This window comes from Olea europaea, chromosome 9, assembly GCF_002742605.1.
Source record: "Olea europaea var. sylvestris chromosome 9, O_europaea_v1, whole genome shotgun sequence".
NCBI lineage: Eukaryota > Viridiplantae > Streptophyta > Magnoliopsida > Lamiales > Oleaceae > Olea > Olea europaea.
The window spans coordinates 6,562,734-6,583,639 of NC_036245.1; the positions used below are offsets into that span (position 1 = coordinate 6,562,734).

At 33.0% G+C, this 20,906-nt stretch overlaps 2 protein-coding genes across 11 annotated transcripts; both read left to right on the top strand.

The window, feature by feature from the left end:
- Positions 1-3,509: 3,509 nt before the first annotated feature.
- Positions 3,510-8,377, top strand: LOC111399513 (inactive protein kinase SELMODRAFT_444075-like). Its single transcript, XM_023026874.1, has 9 exons — positions 3,510-3,669; positions 3,768-4,440; positions 4,965-5,119; positions 5,216-5,310; positions 5,459-6,447; positions 6,867-7,027; positions 7,305-7,529; positions 7,640-7,789; positions 7,946-8,377. Exons 2-9 carry the CDS (start codon positions 4,260-4,262, stop codon positions 7,982-7,984), a joined length of 1,995 nt encoding a protein of 664 aa, XP_022882642.1. The 5' UTR covers positions 3,510-3,669; positions 3,768-4,259; the 3' UTR covers positions 7,985-8,377.
- A 1,908-nt stretch (positions 8,378-10,285) lies between these two features.
- On the top strand, positions 10,286-20,664 carry LOC111399514 (probable acyl-[acyl-carrier-protein]--UDP-N-acetylglucosamine O-acyltransferase, mitochondrial). Of its 10 annotated transcripts, none has more exons than XR_002703710.1 (12): positions 10,286-10,377; positions 10,476-10,576; positions 11,325-11,449; positions 11,547-11,655; positions 15,538-15,630; positions 15,749-15,865; positions 15,976-16,059; positions 16,517-16,621; positions 19,754-19,840; positions 19,929-20,060; positions 20,255-20,322; positions 20,425-20,664. XR_002703710.1 is itself a non-coding variant. In XM_023026875.1 (11 exons), exons 1-10 carry the CDS (start codon positions 10,296-10,298, stop codon positions 20,046-20,048), a joined length of 1,023 nt encoding a protein of 340 aa, XP_022882643.1. In that variant the 5' UTR covers positions 10,286-10,295; the 3' UTR covers positions 20,049-20,060; positions 20,255-20,664. The 10 variants fall into 10 exon arrangements, 6 of the variants coding, with proteins under 6 accessions (XP_022882643.1, XP_022882644.1, XP_022882645.1 ...); XR_002703711.1 differs by having other exon boundaries at positions 20,277-20,322; XR_002703712.1 differs by having other exon boundaries at positions 19,747-19,840; positions 20,277-20,664.
- The last annotated feature ends 242 nt before the right edge of the window (positions 20,665-20,906 follow it).

Below are 20,906 nucleotides of genomic sequence, written 5' to 3' on the forward strand. Positions count from 1 at the left end.
AAGGGCCAAAACCCCCCCCCCCCCCCGACGGATTGATGGGGTGGGGCGGGGAACGTCACGCCCTGCCCCGAACCCGCCTTGTGAATATTAAAAAAAATAGTATTTTTTATATTGTTTTTTCGAGTGTTTCTTTGAATAATGATATTAATTTGAACATTATTTGTTTCGAATTTTTAAATTTTGAATTTGTATGTTATAATTAAATAGTATAACTCTAAATTTTGAAAATGTGTAAAAAAAATTAATTAATTAATTAAATGAGGGCAGTAAACGGGGCAAAAAACTGTAGGGTGGGGTTGGGGCGAGACGGCCCCGAACCCGTCCCGTTGCCATCACTAATTTTAATATAGTCTATCACTTCAATCGTCTTTGTAGTCTCTTCCACGAATAATTTCTCAAGTTTACAGCTTAATAAATAAATCTTGTCCATAATATTCTAATTTCTGTCATGTTTCAAAACTTTTTCGAGTTTATCATACCAACACTTCAAAGAATTATCATCTACAATCTTCAATTTTTTATTATTATTATTTTTTTAAAGAATCAATCAAAAATTAAAAAAATATTGCATATATTTTTTAAATCATTCAAACCTTAACTTTAATGAAGAAACAGCCCGATCAACATATAAAATAAATAATCAACTCTAAAAGATTTCTTCATTTCAATGTGTTATCTTATTATTTAAATTTCCATCCCAGTGTTTCTTTGTATGAATAATATGTTTTTCATAAGATATCTGTTCAACTTCCATTTGAATAACAATTTTTTTGACAATAATCTTTTCAAATTCGATTTCTTGATATATTTCAAAAAATAAAATAAGTGATTTTGAGAAACAAACAGCAGCATCAATAAACATGTCATCACTTTACAATATTTTGTTTACTCTATAAATAAATGATATATATTGTACCAAATAATCATGTCAAGAAAGAACTTAAAATTCATAATGTCAAAAGATAAATTTTAGTATCTCTAAATGTCTAAAGGTCGTAATGTTCTTGCCTTGATTATCATTATGGAATACCCCAAAAAAAAAAAAATAAATAAATAAAAAATCACACACACACAAACACTCCTCCTTTAATTGGACTTAACTAAGCTAACATTTACATTTAAAAAAAAAAAAGATTAGTATGTTTGCTAATTGGACATCTTAGTTAGCTTGATTGATTGTATTTCAACTTTATTTTGTTTGTAATTTTTTATGAACTAAATGTAATAATTTTTCTAGACCCTCATAAAAGTGGAGGTTTAAGGTAATCGTTTACCCTGCTTACAATCAGGATGGCCACTGTCCTCAACTATCGTCATCCAACCTTTAATCAATGAAATCAATCACTTGTGACTTCTAAATCATACTACTTGCAACTCCAGGATCAGACTTCTACCAGATTTGAAGATTATTATAGGGGGTTAGTGGTAGGATTCATGGTGCACCTAGGAATGGCTTTTCGGCTCATTAGCTCGGGCCGCTCATCCATTCAGGGAGAAGGGGCCAAGCTCGATCCGGCCTGCAAGCCTTATTAAAAAATAAAATAAAAAAAGAACCCCCAAAAAGCTGCCTTAATAGGCAGTTGGCGCACATTTTACCTGACTTGAGCCGGAGCCTTGAGTTTCGACTTGCGAGTTGACTCGACTTGACTCGGTGATATCCCTAAGTGCACCTATAGAAGGATCAGGACCCTATCATCACAAGGCTTAAATATTCGAATATGTTGATTATTTTCTATCACAAGTGTATCATATCGTAACAAGTAATATAATAGACCTATAAATTTGGATGATCATCCATACGAAGACGATTATTTAATTTCTAATTTATTATTTCTAATTCCTAATAAATGAAAACAAAGCTTAGTTTTTGATTAATGATCTAAATAAAAACTATACTTATATTAATTAAACGCCCATAATTAATCAAATTAGGTTTTTTAAAGTATGAATATAGATGTTAGGATTTACAATTTCATCTATTCACGATCATCTTTAATTCATCAATTTAACTACCTCAAGTGCAAATTGATCGTAGTCAACTAAATCAATTCACCGTATCTCTATGAGAATTCGAATAAGCATTTATTAAATACATTAAATTCCTAAGAACCCATGTAACAACCGTGATAAACATAAAAATGTATCTCTCCACTTTTACTCGAATGATGAGATTTTATTATGGGGCTAAATCTATAGCTTATCTCTTGAATTGTTACAAATTCACACATCATTGAATTAGTGACCAATCAATTTAAAACATTAAACTCCATAAATAAAATAAACAAATGTAAATTTAAAGTACCAAGATCTTGAAAATTGAAAAGGCAACAATAAATTACATTGTTTGCTTAACTAATAATTTAGCTATTTTATACTAATTAAAGAAAAAAACAAATGTATAGAGTTCATCACTGAATTTTGAAATCCTAATGAAGAAAAAATTGGATCTTGCACCGAGAAATCTTTTTCAATCCCAAAAATATTACAAGTCTTAACTTTTTGCTCTTTGATCTTGGCGTTTTATGTGCTTTCTCCCTAAAATTGTGTCCGGTAAAAGAGAATAATGGAAATTACATATATAATTTAAAATAACTCTAAAAATAATCTTAAAACATGTTCCATATAGAATTTGAATATAATTAGGGAACCAATAAAAGCTGGAATTTATTTCTATTTCCTGCACTTTGGTTCCCTAAAATAATTTTTTGTACATTCCGTGTCCTTATTATTTGTATAACAGGTTCCCAACTTCAAGATTTGATTATTTTAGTCTTCAATTCTTCAATTTTGTATAACTTCAATCCATTTTCATCCAAATTGGAATTTTACGTATAATTAACATAATTTAACTTGATATCTGCTCAATCAAATGATAAATAAATAAAAATAAAAACTAAGATAAAACTTAAGGGCCGATTCGATAGTGATTATAAGAATTGATTTTTTGATCTTTAGAGAGAAAAGTGAATTCCAATCGTGAGTGAAGAAGTAAAAAATGACAATTGGAATTATAAAATAACGGTAAAAAAATTGATTTTTTAAGTAAAAAATAAGAACGGGAGCTTATAAAATACTCTTATGAGGGCCATTGAAATTCATATAACAAAAAAAAAAATAATAAATAAATAAATTTAGCCTTTCACGTCTGGCTGGGGGTCCAAGTCCAACAAGTCAATTCCAAGAACAAAGTTGCAATATTATTAAATTTTTTTTAACTAAAACTGTAACCCCATTTTTGTTTGGTATTATAATCTATGAAATGATTTTTTTTTTTTGAATAATGTGTAATTAAAAATAATTTTTTTTTTAATTTACATATAATATTATTTTATAAAAATATTGTATGAATACAAATAAAATAGAGAAAAATTGTAATTTGAAACAATGGGGTCAGATGGCAGCTTTATCAAACGTGGTCAAATTACTTCGAAAGAAATGTAAAAAATGTCAAAATATTGCCAAACTGGAAAGCAGCATATTCTTGGAGTGAGGTCGTTAATATGCTTGGTGAATGATCCATGACCCCTCTACACAAATGGACGGAGATGGAACGATTGAAAACCCATTTTTTATTCCGAGAAGAGAGCCTCTTTTAACCAAATCTATTTGTTGTTATCTGAATTGTGGGCTCCTATTCATGTCCTAGACTTCAAACTTCTGTCCCTTCAGGTTCAAATTTGTTCATCTGTCGCTTTCTCCACCTCAATTTGAGTAATAAATTCATGACAATTTTTTAATATTTCAATTGGGTTTTATTTTTCTTGCAGGTTTATGAATAATTGTAGAAAAATTATGCAAATTAAAGACAAGAATGCCAGTGCCGGCTTGCGTGATTATGGCATCCTTTTTACTTAACTAAAATCCAAATCCCTCTTGCTTTCTGTTTCTGGGTCACGACTTTCACATGAAGTCCGGCTCAAAACACTTTCAGTTACTGACTTTTGATGATTTTCTGATCAAACTTCAGTTTTACTGAGTGGATATATTCTTTTTTCTGGGCTCTTTATTAGCCTGATGATTTCTTAAATGCAATTCAATCATTGAATACTTAAGCAGCCGTGGAAATTTACTCCATCTGGGCTTGTTTGATACATTCAATGCTAGTCAAATTCAAATAGTAACCCACTTGGAAAATCACTATTTTTAACGCTTCTGAGTTTGTTGTAACTGATAAATCTGAGTTTTATTTTGTGGGTTTGTGGAGTTCGATAATTTGAAGTAGCTGTTGATGAGGGGTTGAGTTGGTCTCCACACTTGAGATGAATTTAAGGCAAACCAGTGGGAACGGTAGAAACATAGATGTTACAAAGAGCAGAGTTGCTGTTGCAGTTAAGGGGTCCAATGAAATTTCAAGAACTGCTTTGAAATGGGCTTTAACTCATTTGGTTCAACCAGGGGATTGTATTAGGCTGCTCATTATCATTCCGACTCACACCGCAAGTAAACCTTTTCTTTTCTGTCTTTCTCTGCTTTAGATCTTCCAGTAAACGTCGGAGTGAACAAACCAGAATAGCAAAGACTGATATAGTCAAATTATTTTAATTGGGTATAAGACTTGGTTGGTTGTTATTATTTTCACTAATATCAACAAGTTCTTGCCAATTTATGTCAACAATTTAGCTTTCTTTCTTTTGATGTGGGCAATGTTTTTGATTAACTTGTAGATAAGCTGTTCGTATTGCTTGTTTTGCAATGTGAATTTTGCTTAATTGCTATAAGTAGCACACTTATATGCTGTTTTTGATTTGGTACCTTTTTATGTCAACAACTTGTGTACATGATGTTTATCAATCCAGAAATCATTTGGCAAATTAATGTAAAAATCACTTGTGTGCATGATGTTTATCAATCCACAAATAATTTGGCAAATTAATGTAACATCTTCATTATTATGTTCACTATTGTGTTTTAGGTTCTAAAACTTTTTTTCTGATCTAATTAATTTTGCTGGTTTTTTTTATTAGGTAAAAAACTATGGGTTTTCCCAAGTTTTAATGGTGATTGCTCAGCTGCCCATTCGAGATCATTGCCAGGAACATTTCTGGATCAGAAAGACTATATGACAGATTTGTGCAACCAGATGTTGTATCAACTCCGTGATAGTTATGATCCAGATAAGGTAAATGAGCATACACGTGTTGAGCTTTATTTCTTTCTTTCTTTGTTCATGTTTTCTAATAATCAACGTAATTCACGACTCCTATTCACTTTGAAGGTAATTTTCAAGATGAAAGTCGTTTCCAGGTCAAAAGATGGAGTGGTGGCTTCTGAAGCCAAGAGAGCTCAAGCACAGTGGGTTGTTCTGGACAAGTAGGATATGTTTATATATAAACTCTAATTTATGTTTACTCAAGCACAGTGTAGTTTTTGTTTATGTATACACTCTAGTTTATTTGGCTCTATTTTTTTACATCCTTTATTTAGATTCTAAATTCATACTTTGGATATTTCCTAACAGAAAAATGGAAAAAGAAGCAAATTTTTGCATGGAACAGCTTGACTGCAATGTTGTAGTAATGACAAAGTCTCAGCCAAAGGTGCTTAGGTTAAATTTGATTGAAAAACCTAAGATGGAAACTGAGGTTCTGTCCAGATCGAATTTGTGGAAAACAACTAGGGTGCCAAATGTGACTCCAGCCTGTAGCCCAGAACACACATCATTGACCTCTACTGATGTTGGGAGATCTTCAGTCACAAGTTTAGACCAAGGATCCTCTCCAAGTTTCATTTCTAAAATAAATTGGGATCAGAAGGTCAAGGAGATTTTACCGTTTACAGTAAGGAACTATGACTATGACGTATCCAACACTGATTCGGACAGTGAAACCTCGACTTCTCCTTCAACAAGTATATGTTCTCAGCAATGGATGGAAGATAATCTCAGTTCTGCAGATGATTATCCAAAGCATTTGAAAAACAGTTTACAAACATCAGATTATAGAACCCCAAATTCTATGTCCGATGCTTATCACGGAGAATTTTCTGGAGTTGATAAAATATCTGGACGAGAGCCAAAAGATAAGGATGTAAACATGTACACGAACATGAGAAATCTGATATCATTAAGCAAAAATGCACCCCCCGACCCTCCTCCACTTTGTTCAGTATGTCGGCACAAAGCTCCTGCATTTGGAAAACCTCCAAGGGCATTTTCTTATGCTGAGCTCGGCCAAGCTACTGATGAGTTTTCTCAAGCTAATTTTTTGGCTGAAGGTGGATATGGTTCTGTACATCGTGGAGTATTACCGGATGGCCAGGTCATAGCTGTCAAGCAACATAAATTGGCCAGTAGCCAGGGTGACCGTGAATTTTCCTCAGAAGTGCAAGTCTTGAGTTGTGCACAGCATCGTAATGTTGTAATGCTGATTGGATATTGTGTGGAGGATCAATGGCGGTTGCTAGTATATGAATTTATCTGCAATGGATCTTTGGACTCTCATCTATATGGTGCTTCATTACTATTCATATCCTTTCTGCATATCTAATCAATATCTGTCATCAGAGAAATTGATGTTTATAACTATAGGGCTCTTTATTCAATAGACTCCATCTTAATATTATTTGCTCTAATTAGAACTGATTTCTTTTGTTTCCATGTTTTGGCTGCCCTAGAATTGTCTCTGAGTACCAATAACATCTGTCTTGGTACTTTTTGGTTTTAACTTGGGCTTACGTATTTCAACTAATTTTAACTTGGTTTTGAAAACTGTCTTTCATCTGCGTGATAAAGTAGAAGAGAAAGTGTTTGTTTGTTAAAATTTAGATTGTGTTCATGTTGATAAATAGAGAATAGATATTCATTTTGGCGAGGAAGCAATGATGCAACTTTTCTTCCCAGCCACATAACGCAAGTTTTAAAAGTGCAGGACATAGTCATGATCCCTTAGACTGGTCGTCACGTCGAAAGATTGCAATTGGAGCTTCTCGAGGTTTGAGATACCTTCATGAGGAGTGCAGAGTTGGCTGTATAGTCCATCGTGATTTGAGGCCAAACAATATTCTCCTCACTCATGAATTTGAGGCGTTAGTATGTCACTGTCTCTATCACCTTTTTCCGATTGTCTTGGTGCTGTTTCTTTATTGCTAATAATAGAATGAATTCTTTTCATTTCCTTTGGATTGAAGCTGAAACTCACTTTTAATTAGACACTAATTTACACTTTGATGGAATATCTTTATGTACTTGGAATATAAGTTAGACACGTCGGGGAGGGTTGAAGAGGGGGCTGTTATCTTGTTCAATAATAGTATAACTTCTCATTTTATCTTTTTACTATTTCCTTTTTTCTTCTCATTTAAACAAGGTTGGAGACTTTGGACTAGCAAGATGGCAGCCAGATGGAGATTTGGGTATGGAGACAAGAATAATAGGTACATTTGGGTATTTGGCTCCGGAATACGTACAAAGCGGCCAAGTCACCGAAAAAGCTGATGTATACTCCTTTGGTGTTGTATTGATGGAACTGGTCACAGGAAGGAAAGCTATAGACATAACTCGGCCGAAGGGCCAGCAGTGCCTCACAGAATGGGTATGAGCTGGAAAATCCATTTATATGTTACTCGTTTTTGTGGATAATTTGTCTTTTTGAAGTATCAATGCTGAATTTTTTCTACGACTTGTATTTTTTACGGACAATAGGCACGCCCTTTGTTAAAAGAGAATGCTGTTTCAAAACTAGTCGATCCACGCCTAAGAGACTGTTATTCGGAGCAAGAGGTTCAGGACATGTTGCGTTGTGCTTCCCTGTGCCTTCAACAGGACCCTCATGCAAGGCCTCGAATGTCTCAGGTAAGGAAATTGCACTCAATAAAAAGTAGAAAAGATCTATTCCTGCTTCCTTTGAAGAAATATACGACTAGAGATTGTTATTGTTCTACTTGGTGCAACAGCTCACTCTTGACAAAGAGTATATAGGGATTATTGTGCCTTCTTTGTCGATTATAGGTGCTGCGGATGCTGGAAGGCGACATTTTCATGGAATGAAACGTTATAACTTTTGTGTCCCAATATTTGAATTTTGTTAAATGAAACTCATCGTTGTCGACTGGCTTTGGGAGGAAAACCTCTGCATAAAACAAGGAAGGACAGCTGAACAAAGGCCAATTTTCATACTGCAGAGACAATCTGCTACATTGAATTTTTCTTTCTGATTTTCTCCAGCAGGTTAATGCTTTAATTGTTGTGTAGTTTTGTTAAAGATAGAAATAGAGATTCATTTTGATTTCTTGCTTTTTGGTTATGGCCTTAAATGAACTGTAATATATCATATTTGTGGTTTCTTTCAAACTATTTCAGGTTTTATATTTCTACTGTTGTTTGAATTTAGGAGTGGAACATTTTGTTATATAAATTTGGGGTCACTGATCTTTCTGCGAATTTCAATTTAATCATTGAACTCTAACTTGTCTCAATTGGGTCACCGATATTCAATTTATTTTTTAAATTTCATTTATCAGTTACATGACATTATAACTCACACAAATTACTTGGTTGATCATCATGTCTCGCCGGGGGGGGGGGGGGGGGGGAAAAAAAAAAAAAAAAAAAAAAAAAAAAAAAAAAAAAAAAAAAAAAAAAAAAGCAAAAAGGTTGTAGGGAACTAGTATACTTAGCATGCTTGCACCGGTCACGATCATTGATTTTATTAGACATTGTTCAAAGGCTATGGTGAAACAAATTAAAGTTCGGTGGTCATGGTGATACTGAAAGTGTGTTTGATTAACATAAAAAATATCACCTAGAAATTTTTTTTCTGGAGGAAAACAATAACCTTTTCCTCAGAGAAAATATTTTCCTTAAAAATAAGGAAAATTAGGTATATTTTCAAAAGTTGAAAAATATTTTCAATGGAAAAAATTGCAATCAAACATCGAAAGTAAGAATTTGAATGAAAAAATGATATTTTTCTTGCAAAATAAATGTAATCAAATACATCATAAGTGAAAGGTCCGTTGATTGTGACGATTCTACCTGAAAGCCCATGATCAAATCTTGAATTTGGATGACAAAAAAACCCTTCATATAATGCTTAATGAAGATTATCTTGTGTTTACACCAATTTAACATGAAATGAGAGGGACACTGAATTATTGTCTTACAATGTAACTTTAACGTACTTGTTAATCTAAGAGTGATTAATTACGCATACCAAAAATTCAACGACAAATGAAGTTCTAAATGTTATCTATTTCAAAACAAAGTACAATTATTTTAATATGAATTATTGATTTTTTGAAAATATGTGATTAAAAAAGAAGAAAAAGTTTTAGGTTTACATATAATATTAATTTATTGAAAAATATGTAATTAAATGGTTTTCCTTTGAGTTGATGGTATGGGTTTTGGAAGTGTTAGTAGTTTGGTGATTGTATTGCTGATCAGCCATTACTAAGAGACATCCTAATTTATATTTTATTTAGCCCATGTTTGAGTCACATTTTTGGAAAAAATGTATTATTCATGTCAAATCAACGAGAAATGTATGGTTAAAAAATAAGGAAAAGTTTTAGATTTGTGTATATATTATTTTATTGAAAAATGTGCGGTTGAAATGATATCAAATTACTGTTGAAAAATATATATACATTTTTAAAATAATGTGGCTCAAACAAGCCATTCGTTATTAATTTAGATTTAAATAAAAAGGTAAGACAAAAATATATCTTGGATAAAACGGAACTTAAATATGGGTTAAATAGAAAAAGTTGATAATGATACAATTTCATAAAATTTGTAATTGAAAATAATTTTGCAGACAAATAAAATTTTCGATTATAACATTTTGTACTTCAAATTAAGTGCTTAGTTGATAGAGATTTTGATAATTGATTTTTTGACCGTTAGAGATAAAGTAAGTTCTACTTATGAGAAAAGAATTCAAAAATATCCGCTGGAATAATGAAATAATGGTGAAAAGATTGATTTTAATTGACCTTTAAGTTATACCAAATAAGCTCTAAATTATAACATTTTTTAGTTGTTATTATTATTATTATTATTATTATTATTATTATTATTATTTTAATTTTTTTGGGGAAAGTCAAAAGAAAAACAATTGATTTTTCCGTAAGCATATAAATACTTGTAATGATAAATGAAAAAAAATAAAAATGAAACCCTAAGGCCCCGTTTGGTAGGAATTTTTTGCCCCAAAAAATTGATTTTTTGACCGTTATTTTACTATTTAAGCCGTAATTTTTGACTTCTTCTCTCACATGTGGACCCCACTTTTCTTCTAACGGTCAAAAAATCAATTCTCAAAATCCCTACCAAACGAGCCCTAAATCTCTCGAGCATGTCTTTACTCAACAATGGCAGGGCACTCTCCCTTGCTATCGGAAAATTCTCCTTTCAACGATTCGCCTCTTCATTTTCCTGTATAGTACTTTTTCCTCTCTCGTACATACGGTCTTCTGTGTAATCACATTTTTTGATAATTCGAAAAAATCGTTAATTCTTATTTTTTGGTTTACAGTTGCTACTGTGAATGAGAAATCGAATGGTACAACGGCGGGAACAAACCCTAGCTTCATTCATCCTTCTACAGTTGTTCATCCCAATGCCATTTTAGGTCAGGTATTAATTTTAAGCGTTTATAGTCCAAAACATCCTTTTTTTTTTTACTATTCCTCGTGCATAAGAATCAACTATAAGTGCGCCAAGTATATTATACCCTGTATGGCCTGTGAATAACTAGCTGAAAATCCTGAAATGGATAAGTGTAATTTGTGGTGATGGTGGTGTATTTTTTGTTGAATATAAATGAATTTTTCGAATTGGAAGTCCTAAAAAGTTGCATCAATTTTGGATTGACATTTTCCCTTATTGCATTCTTACTTCTGAGCTTTAGTTCCGTGCAAACAGGCACTACATTTGTATTCTATTCATCTTTGTATTAGATTTTCTTAGGTCCCTTTGACAAGAAGTTATGTATTCTATCGCTTCATGTGCATTTCTGTCTTTGAATTCATAAATTGTGTAGGGATATATTGTTATGATAGAGGTAAATTTATTTATAGTGAGAATTCGCGCTGATGCCACTTGATGCCACTTGCAGGCCTCAGTAATTTATCATCTACAAATAGTGACATCAAAAGTGTTGTGCTACAGTGTGTCTTTCATTATTCTTGTACTTGAGTATTTAGTGATTTTGATACATCACTTGGCTAGAAAAAATGCAATACTTTATGCGTCCATTTTTTTTGATTCGTTCCTTTGCAATGCTCATGTCCTGAAAGTTTTATGTTTCTATTCTGAATACTTTGGGGTTTGGCCTTTTATTTTATCAGTTGTCTGAACAGAGTGAAAATTTCTGTTAACTTAGGATGTTTCAATTGGTCCCTTTTGTACCATTGGACCTTCTGCTAAGTTGGGAAATGCTTGTCGGCTACACCCTGGGAGCCATGTGGTTGGAAATACAGAACTAGGGGATAACTGCATCTTGATGGCGTAAGTTGGATAATTTTGTTTTCCAGTCTTATAACTGAGGTGCAGTTAATTTCTGTTCCTTCTATTTGAAGCCTAACATGCTCACTGCTGCAACCAGGGGTGCTATAGTCGGAGATGATCTTCCAGGTCGGACAGTTGTTGGTTGCAATAATATAATTGGACATCATGCTGTGGTGGGGATTAAATGCCAAGATATGAAGTACAAGGTAGCAAATTCAAGATTTTTCAGTATTTGATTGACTTGACATCCAGAAAATGATAATGCTTGATCTACTCTAACGTCTGCATTCACGCTCACCTGCAGACATTCATCTGTCCTTCTTACTTATCCCTGACAACATGAATCATTAGCAATACAGGCACAATCACTGCCTGTTTGATAATTAAAAATATGTCTTTTCCTGATAATGTATACATGGGTACTATAAGTATTTGTGAAGAAACTGAAATGTAGTTTCTGACTTTCCGTGCACGTGCAAATTTGAAAAGGCCTGAATTCGATATTAGTCAGGCACATGGCAGTCGATTAATTGCCCAATTATTCAGATTGATAGTTGCATTATATATCAATATCCTGGTTTATTTCAAGTGTTGGCTTTTGGGTATAGGATATGATGCTTTTCAGGAGTAGGTATTGATTCGAGAGTCTATGAGTCAATGTCCTGCTTAGCGTATAGTTATACATGTTGATTGCTGCATTATCAGTTCTACCTCCATTAAAGTTGCATTTAATAGCTAAAAATATTTCAATTAGTCTCCAAATGACAGATTTAATCTATAGAGGGTGGGATTGAATAGTTAAACTGCATTACGAGTCTTTACAAGATCATCCTCGCTTATGAATTAAACAACGTTTTTCGTTCTCTCTTTTAGAAAATTCCTGAAGTCAAAATGCCTACATCCACTCCCAGAAGACAGTGTTTAGACTTGTGGCACTCTCAATAAGCCTGCAAAAGAATTTAGCTGGTCACTTGGTTGACTGGGATACTGACTTACAATATATCAATAATCAAAAGTTTTAAAACTTTAACCCAAGTGAAGAAAAAGTTTGACTATTTGATTTCTATATCAGATAGCAAGAACAAATTGCTTGCAAATACAAAGTATCTCTCAAAAGACTATTATTAATGTTGACAGATTAACTGCTATGTGTTTCTCACAAGAAAGCTTTTGGAGACTTGGCTGCTCACTTTAAGATTCAACTCTAAAGACAATTTTGTAACTATATACAGAATTGATGGTTGTACATGCAAAATTATTGCGGTGGCTTTATGTTCTTCTTTTCTTGTTCACTTCACTTCTCTACTTATCTATGCAAAGGACGAGGAACAGAGGGAGATTCTAATGGATTTTATTCCTGTAATTAACCACTTATTCAAGCATGATAATAAAGTAGAATTTATTATTTACATATTTATTATATTTAGGTCATGAAATTTACTCTTTCGTTGATTCACTAACTTTCCATGGGTTTTAATTATAAGTAGTAGGCTTCGAATTATGCAGATTGTTGTTGTAAACCTCTAAGAGTTAACAGAAAATTCTATCATCTGAAACTATAAGCATCCCATGATTTGTGTTATGTTTACCTCTCTGTTACACGAAATTCAGCTTTTATATCAGGTTTTATACACATATGTTAGTGGTCTGGGGTCTCAGTTGCTATTTATTTTAGATATTTAATAATGATTTGATTAAAATATTATTATCCAAAAATGAGAATAAGACATTCCTAATTATTTTATTAACTGAATTAGTCTAACTTATTGGTTTTGGATATTCCTATTTGCAAAGGAATTAAACTATGTTTGGCCATGGCTTGTTGGTATTCGTATTTGGAATAGGAATTAACCTTGTTTAGATGGAAGTTATCTACATGGTGATGTCGCAATAGAGCAAATTTTATTCTAAAATTTGTTCTTTATAGGGCTTCCCCATTCCTCTACATTTTGAGGAAAATATGGCCAATCTGATGATTGACAAATACTGAAAATTCTGGGAAACACTTGGGAGACAAACGCTGAACAATTTCTTCCAGCTCTACGTCCATGTTTGGCTATAACGTTCACATTTTGCTGGACCGAAAATTACTGCCTACGTATCCATCAATTATTTCTATTTATTTATAAATTAAACCGTTTGTAAACACTTCCCAAACAAGCTTTAAGTGGTGAAAAAGCCAAACATAATGGCAACATTATAATGCAGTAAACTCGTATATTCTTCAAACATTATTGCACTTTTTTGCCACAGTATTTGTATATACAAGCTGAAATCTTCACCAACAAAGGTCATGCACAAAATAGAAAATTTTGGACTGCTTTTAATGTCGAAGAAAGCTAAATTTCTAGCAAGCTCTTAAAATGCATCTGTGGTCTTTTCTGCACTCAATTTTCTACGAACTCTATCCATATCTTAGCTTGAGACAGAAAAAATCTAGCACATAATTGCATGATGTGGTGCAATTGGCCAGAAAATACTGTCTGTGGAGAGTTTGGTGCTGAATTTTCAAATTTATATAATCATGTTTGAGGTATATCAATTCATTTTCTACTATGACGAATTGATATCTTATATGCTTAGGCTACAGGCATACCTCTATCAACGTTCAACAATTTTTGTCATAATACATGCATGATGGTTGAGTCAAAATAGAGTATCCTATTGTTCTAAATTCTAAGAAAAAGTTGTATTAGGAACTTACTTCAATTAGCAATTAAGATGACATGAACAAGATGCAATGTACTACTAGAGTTTAGAATGGGTTGGCAAAATGAGAAATGTTGCAAGAATTCTATATAATCAAGAAATATTATTAATGTGTGATCTCAATAGAATGAATAATATAAGTTTTAAACCCCATCATCTAAAAGCTTAAGTTGTGGGCTTGTGGACACATATATTTGTTTCAATGTTAATCCTCAACATGCTGCCTTAGATAGAAGCTGGATTCATTTTTTTCATCAAATGCCTAACATGTGAACTTTTATAAGCGGGTGATTGCAAGGCTTGAATTTGGACGTTTGCATGCTTTGATACCATGTTGAACTACATTGTCTAAAAGTTTAAAAGTGTTAGTGACGGTGCACGTCTATTTACTTAATTTTTAATCTTCGACATTAAGAAATGAGTCTCTATATGAGTGATGGTGACACTAATTAATGCTAAATTAAGGAGAGAATGTCTTAGATGAGTTGGGGCATGTTGAGCATAGATCTAAAGAAGCACTTGTTCACTGAAGCAAAATTCTAGTGGAATAAGTTGGAGTAGAGAATAGGAAAATTAAAATGGCATGAGGTCGTTGTAAGTAGTAACTAATTTTACCTTTTAGATGCTGTAGCTCTGTCTGAATGTTCTATCCAAAATCAGGTTCATATATCCGCCCTTTGCCCTGCTCTGCAGAGAATAAGATTTAAATCTTTATTCTGATTTTTGTTCTACAAGATAAGGATTCCAAAATTAGATTCTGAAAAAATCTGCTTGACCTAGAAGTACAGTGGCTCATTGTTTCTTGTTTATGTCTTTGTTTGTTCATCTATCCCTTCCCTGAAAAGGCCTTGTTTCTTGGCCTGCAAGTGAGCTGTTGGTTCGCCATCACTATAATTGAGCAGTGATTTTCTTAATTCTATTTCTTTTTCTGGCTCCTGTTTTATTTATAATGTTCTTTCCTTATTTATTTTTTAATTTTTGGGTTTGGTAGGGTGTCCAATCCATACTTTGTAGGATCTGCTAAGTTTTGGTGGTTATTGACCCTTCTTATGCTTTCTATTTATCCTTTCTTCTACTCACTTCAAAGTTCTTGTGACATGGAGTTAGGTCAAGATTTTTGTCATCCAAAAACATTTTGTGTTCTGACTTTTCATGATTTGCATCATGACATCTTGACTTCTTAATTGTTTTTGTTTGGTTTTTAGGTTGCAGTCAATTCAACATCTTTTGGTTTAGAATTTATGTTCACGTAATGGTGTTACCTATGACCAAAATATAAGTTCAGTGAACTTCAAATGTCGACATTTGTAAATTCAACTTCTTTGTCTACTTTGAGATAGAGATGGACAGTAATAAAATATTTCATTTGATTACTTTAGCCAGAGAATGAATGCTTCCTAAAGATTGGTGACAACAATGAAATCAGAGAATATACATCCATCCATAGATCTTCAAAGATAACGGACAAAACGGTATGAAACTACAATATACATATATATATGTACATATATATTTTCCGAACTTGAGATCCAAAATATATGTTTGTTTTCTTAATGTGAACATATGACTCATTAAGTATTGCACGAGTAGGTCATTGGTGACAACAATCTCATAATGGGATCTTCTCATATTGCCCATGACTGCAAAGTGGGCAATAACAATATTTTTGCAAATAATACTCTTCTGGCTGGCCATGTTATTGTGGAGGTGTGGAATTATATAATTATGTTCTTTTATGGAGCCTAATATCATTTCAGATGGTATATCCCAATCATGGATTCAAAGGTGATTCATGTGATTTACTTGTTCACTTGTAGGATTATGCTCATACAGCAGGAGCTATTGTTGTTCATCAGTTTTGTCGTATCGGTTCTTTTTCTTTCGTTGGTGGTGGTTCTGTGGTAAGGATATTATGTAATTAAGTAATATCCTATTACTTTGCTTTTCCCCTCCCATATAGCACTGAACCTGGCTTGTGAAAAAACAGTCAAAGACCCTTAAATTGGTTCTCCGTGAAAGCTCCATGTCAAATAAATTTGGCTTGCTGATTATTTTGATTACATTCCTAGAGAACAATATTACAATGCCAATTTGATCTTTTAGAAAATTTGTAATGTTGCACTTAGTTATTATGGATTTACGTTTCACTTATAAGTGTTGTATTGTTTGGAATTATGTGCAAGCATGTCAAGAAGAGTACAATAATTAATGATGCTTTAATATCCAGAGTGTTTTATTCTTTATCTAAACGAAATTTTTTATTGGTAGGTTTGCAAGCGATAGTTTATAGCTTGGTTATTTGTAAATCACTTGAGTCCCATTCATGTTTGAAGCTTCTGTTTCTCTTGTATTCTGAAGGTTTCTCAAGATGTTCCAAAGTACACAATGGTTTCTGGAGAAAGAGCTGAGCTGCGTGGATTAAATCTAGAAGGTCTACGACGACGTGGATTCTCAACCATGGAGGTTAGTTTTTGGTCTCTTCACACTGAATGGATTTCTGGTAGTTTAATTGTGTGAGAGGAATTCTAGTTCTGTATTTATGGTTGCACCACAATGGGACCTGAGAAGGCACTGTAGTCTGTAGGGCATATTGTTCACGAAATATTTCTTTTGATTTAAATTACCACAAGTGTACGGGTCGTGACAAGTAATAAAGTGGACTTTAGAAGTCCGAGTATCGTCTCACAGAGAAAGAGTAGTTCAATTTTATTTATTTTAGCCTTAATCGAAACTAATTGACTTAAAATGAATTTTAGAATTAAAAGCCCTAATTTTGGGAGAAATCCCCAAATTGAAGAAACCTAATTTCAAATTAAACCATAATTACTCAAATTCACTTAACGAATGACTCAATTACGAAAATGTTATGAAAATAACTGAAATGTATTGTCAATTTATGAAAATCTACGTAAAACGAATGCACTAGGATCACGAATCCCCAAATAATTATTAAGTAAACCCTAATTTCTCAATTTTGATAATCCAATGAGAATTTGACAAATCAATGCTCCTAAATCTATTCAATACTCTCTCTCGAGATGTATTGAACCTATTCTCATAAATCACCAACCTATATTTCTATGACGGATGCAATTATACAAGAACACATGTAATTTTTTGTGAGCAATTAAAGATTTACATAGGGCATAGGGGTATATTTCTATTCCTTATCGGACCCTATGATGAATTATATATGTCGAGTTTAATCAAATTTTCTCAAATTCAGAATTAAACCACCAAATTCACACAAATTAAGTGCACATTAATTGTGGAAATAAATAAATCAATATAATTCATTCAAATAATCCCAGCGAACTATGAATTCAAAGTCATGAAATAACAGGTTTAATAATAATTACATGGTTCATCGATCACCTAGTTACAGAAATCTAGCCTATCATGATAAAAATAACAAAATCTATCAAGTTTTGAATAAAATACATCACCGGGTTATCAAAACTTGAAGAAATCTTGTAAATCTTTGCATCAATCCTTGTTCTTGCCTTCAAATCTTCTCTAAAATGAACGTTTTTGCCTCCCAATTTGTTCCTGCCGGCTTCTGGACGTTTTTTGCTATTTAAACCCGTTGAAATTAGGTTACCAAAGGAGTTGCAATCATATAAGGAAACTGCAAAAATCGGGCACAGATTATACCTTTGCGACCGCATAGGCATAACCTATGCGACTGCATAGGTATATGGATTTTAGCGTTTTTAATCCCTGGAAGGTTACTCGCGGCCGCATAGATTTTCTACTATGCGACCGCATAGTAGAGTGAACTTCTAAATTGAGTCATTTTGATCCTCAAGTTTCATTCCTTCACTCCTTGACCTCCTCTCTTGTTTCTAGTTGCTCCAATGTTCCATTATAACTTCTAATTGGTGCTTAGCTTGATCAATTGCTTGATGTGTTCATCTGATCAACTTTCAGATAATTGCAATTTGGTCCCTGAATTTTCATTTTGCTCCAATTTGGTCCTTTTTTGGCTCTTTTCTCCTGAATTCCACTATTTTCATAGAATCACCTACATTGCATGAATTTGACAAAATTAAGTAATGATTCAATCATTTTACTTGTATTTAAGTCATGTTTGTGATGTAAATAAATGTGCAAAAACACACTTATCACATATTTTTCTCTTTTTGAGATTGTGAACTTTGAGAACACAATAGACCATTCTCTCTTTTCGAGACTCTGAAATTGGATTGTTGTTTTCACCATGCTTCCACTTAATTGTTTTATTATTTAATATACTATTTCTGCTTTACTGTCCCACAACGGTTACATTAGTTGGCTTGGGACTAAAGATTACACAAACAATTACGTTTAGAACTTTCTATCCACTTCTATAGAAGTGAAACACCAGCATATAATGATGGTAAATTTTCTGTTTTCCTTGTTGGTTTTTGGGCAATTGTGGAATAGGGTCGAAGAAACCATGTTGATAAGATACATAAGCTTACATGCATACATGGGATCAGAGGCGGATTCCGGGAAGGTCTTGGCTCCTGCAATCCCAGATAAAAAATTCTATGTGAAAAAAAACTATTTTCTACTATATAGTCCCCATCAAAATTTGCTATAGCTCAGCCCAACTTTAAATTAGTCTACCCATGCTCTAGCCTAATTCCCAATTGCACGTTTAAGCCTATATTGTGATACCCTACCTTGTCAGCCCAATGTAATGATTTCAATTGTAATTTCAACACCCAAATTCAACCTAAATTTAATTTCTAATTTCATCGGTCCAAATTTTTGACCCTTGTTTTTGCTGTTTATTTGCTTATGTTAAGGGCCTTAAATTTAAGATCATATGATCTGATATTAATTATTGGAATAATTGATCGTGGATGAATATAGATTACTGTATAAATTTTATGGGTAGCAACTTGATGGGTGATTATTTCAATTTTTATTAATTGAAAATGAAGAGAACTTTGCAAAATTACATGACATGCAAATTTTGTTGAAAATCTTTGGCTTAATTATGATACTTTTATTTATTTTTTATTTTTTTAAAGGAAGGATGTGGGTCAGAAAACAAGGCGGGTTGGATGAGCAATAAGTAGGGTGTGTGAAAGGAGGAGTAAGTATATTGGGATTTTTACAAGAAAAAGAGACAATTTTGACTTTTTCAGCTGTCACATAGATACTTGAGACTTGATGCATTTTAATAGTAATGCTGTATAACGACTTTTTCAGTTATATATGAATTTTATTCACGCAAGGACTTTAAAAATTCGGCCACTAAAAGTGAATTCCTGGCTCTGGCCCTGCATGGGATTGAAAACTAGAGATATAAGTGATACAGCATGGGGATCTTTTCTTTGAACAAATTCTGATGGGGTGGATTTTGTTTACTACATAATGTTGCTTGCAAATTGAAGTGTTATACCCTACCATATAAAAAATCCAACTTTGACTCTATGGGTTGTTATGTGCAACCGTAGCTGTTAATATTATTCTTGATATGGTGGTTGCATATTATATGAATTCCCCGCTTGCTACTATTTAGGAAATGGAGTGAATTGTTGAATCTTTCAATTACTTTCTGGTCACATGACTAGCCTTGCAATTTTCTTTGGAAGGTTTCAGATAAAGAGCCTACGGGCAGCTTATAGAATGATATTTATGCCCATTGATGAAAACTCTGGAAGTATTGAAGACCGTCTAACTAAATTGGTATAAAATGGCTAAAATACTGTTTCTTTATCTATAGTTTGGGAATAGATCCCCGTTAAAAATATTTCCGATAACATTAATCTTTCAGGAGCAGCACAAGGAATTGTCTCTAGTTCCAGCTGTTAGTTCTATGGTACAGTCTATCCGAGATTCCTTTGCAGAAGATCGTCGTGGAATTTGCAAATTTAGATCTTGGAGTGCGTCGTGACATTCGCATCAGGTGCCTGATTGTTTGTTTTACACGCACTTGGAAGATTCTATTACCATGGCCTAAAACTAGTTATTTTTACCTCAAATGATAATTAAGTATTTTGATATACAGTAATAAAAATTTCCTTTGGCTTTTCAAGCCATTAGTAATTTTTACATTTTACTAACGTCTGTTTCTGGTTCTCTTGGTGCTTTTGCTGACAGAAATTCCCTGATGTACTTGTAGATCTTATCCAGAAATCATACTGATGGTGCAACCTTGTTTTGATTGGGTAAAATATTAATATCTTTTGTGTACGGCTTTTCTTGTATTATTTGATGGTTAAGTATTTGGAATACTCAAATTTATACGTCAAAAACTGCAACAAGTATAGAGATTGAGGAGTCTGACGAAGGTACTCTCTGAAGATTTTAGCCTGCAGTAAAAGAGTTTAGGCTGCAGCAGTTACTAGAACGCAGAAACATATAGCAATTTGAATTCATCTTGACTTTAACTGACGTATGTATGCTTGAATGGATCAATATCTTTTGACTGGATATACCTTGTATTGATCTTATGAAACTTCATGTGGTCTATTCTGGCACTATTATTTGGTGGTGTTGGTATTCCTTGACAAGGGTATTTGCGATTTTTGAGGCAATTTTTTTTAATTAATTAATTTATTTTTTATCATCATAAACACGATGGAAGGTGTTTACCTCTAAATTTGATGAGATTAACGGATTTGACTTCTTTCTTGTTCATGTGTATGTTAGTTGCACACTTGAACTTGAGTTTTAAGATAGTACGTAATTGTAGCTTTGGGGGGGAGTTAACGGTCTTGGACATCTCGATGCTCAAGTTAGACAGTGAAAG

Bases quoted from the DNA above. Each gene is read 5' to 3' on its own strand.
- LOC111399514 (XM_023026875.1), top strand. From the start codon at position 10,296: ATGTCTTTACTCAACAATGGCAGGGCACTCTCCCTTGCTATCGGAAAA. The intron at 11,656-15,537 runs GTAGCAAATTCA...TGATTACTTTAG, and splicing joins GCCAAGATATGAAGTACAAG to CCAGAGAATGAATGCTTCCT. The intron at 16,622-19,753 runs GTTAGTTTTTGG...GGAAGGTTTCAG, and splicing joins GTGGATTCTCAACCATGGAG to ATAAAGAGCCTACGGGCAGC.
- LOC111399513 (XM_023026874.1), top strand. From the start codon at position 4,260: ATGAATTTAAGGCAAACCAGTGGGAACGGTAGAAACATAGATGTTACA. The intron at 5,120-5,215 runs GTAAATGAGCAT...TTCACTTTGAAG, and splicing joins ATAGTTATGATCCAGATAAG to GTAATTTTCAAGATGAAAGT. The intron at 7,530-7,639 runs GTATGAGCTGGA...TACGGACAATAG, and splicing joins AGCAGTGCCTCACAGAATGG to GCACGCCCTTTGTTAAAAGA.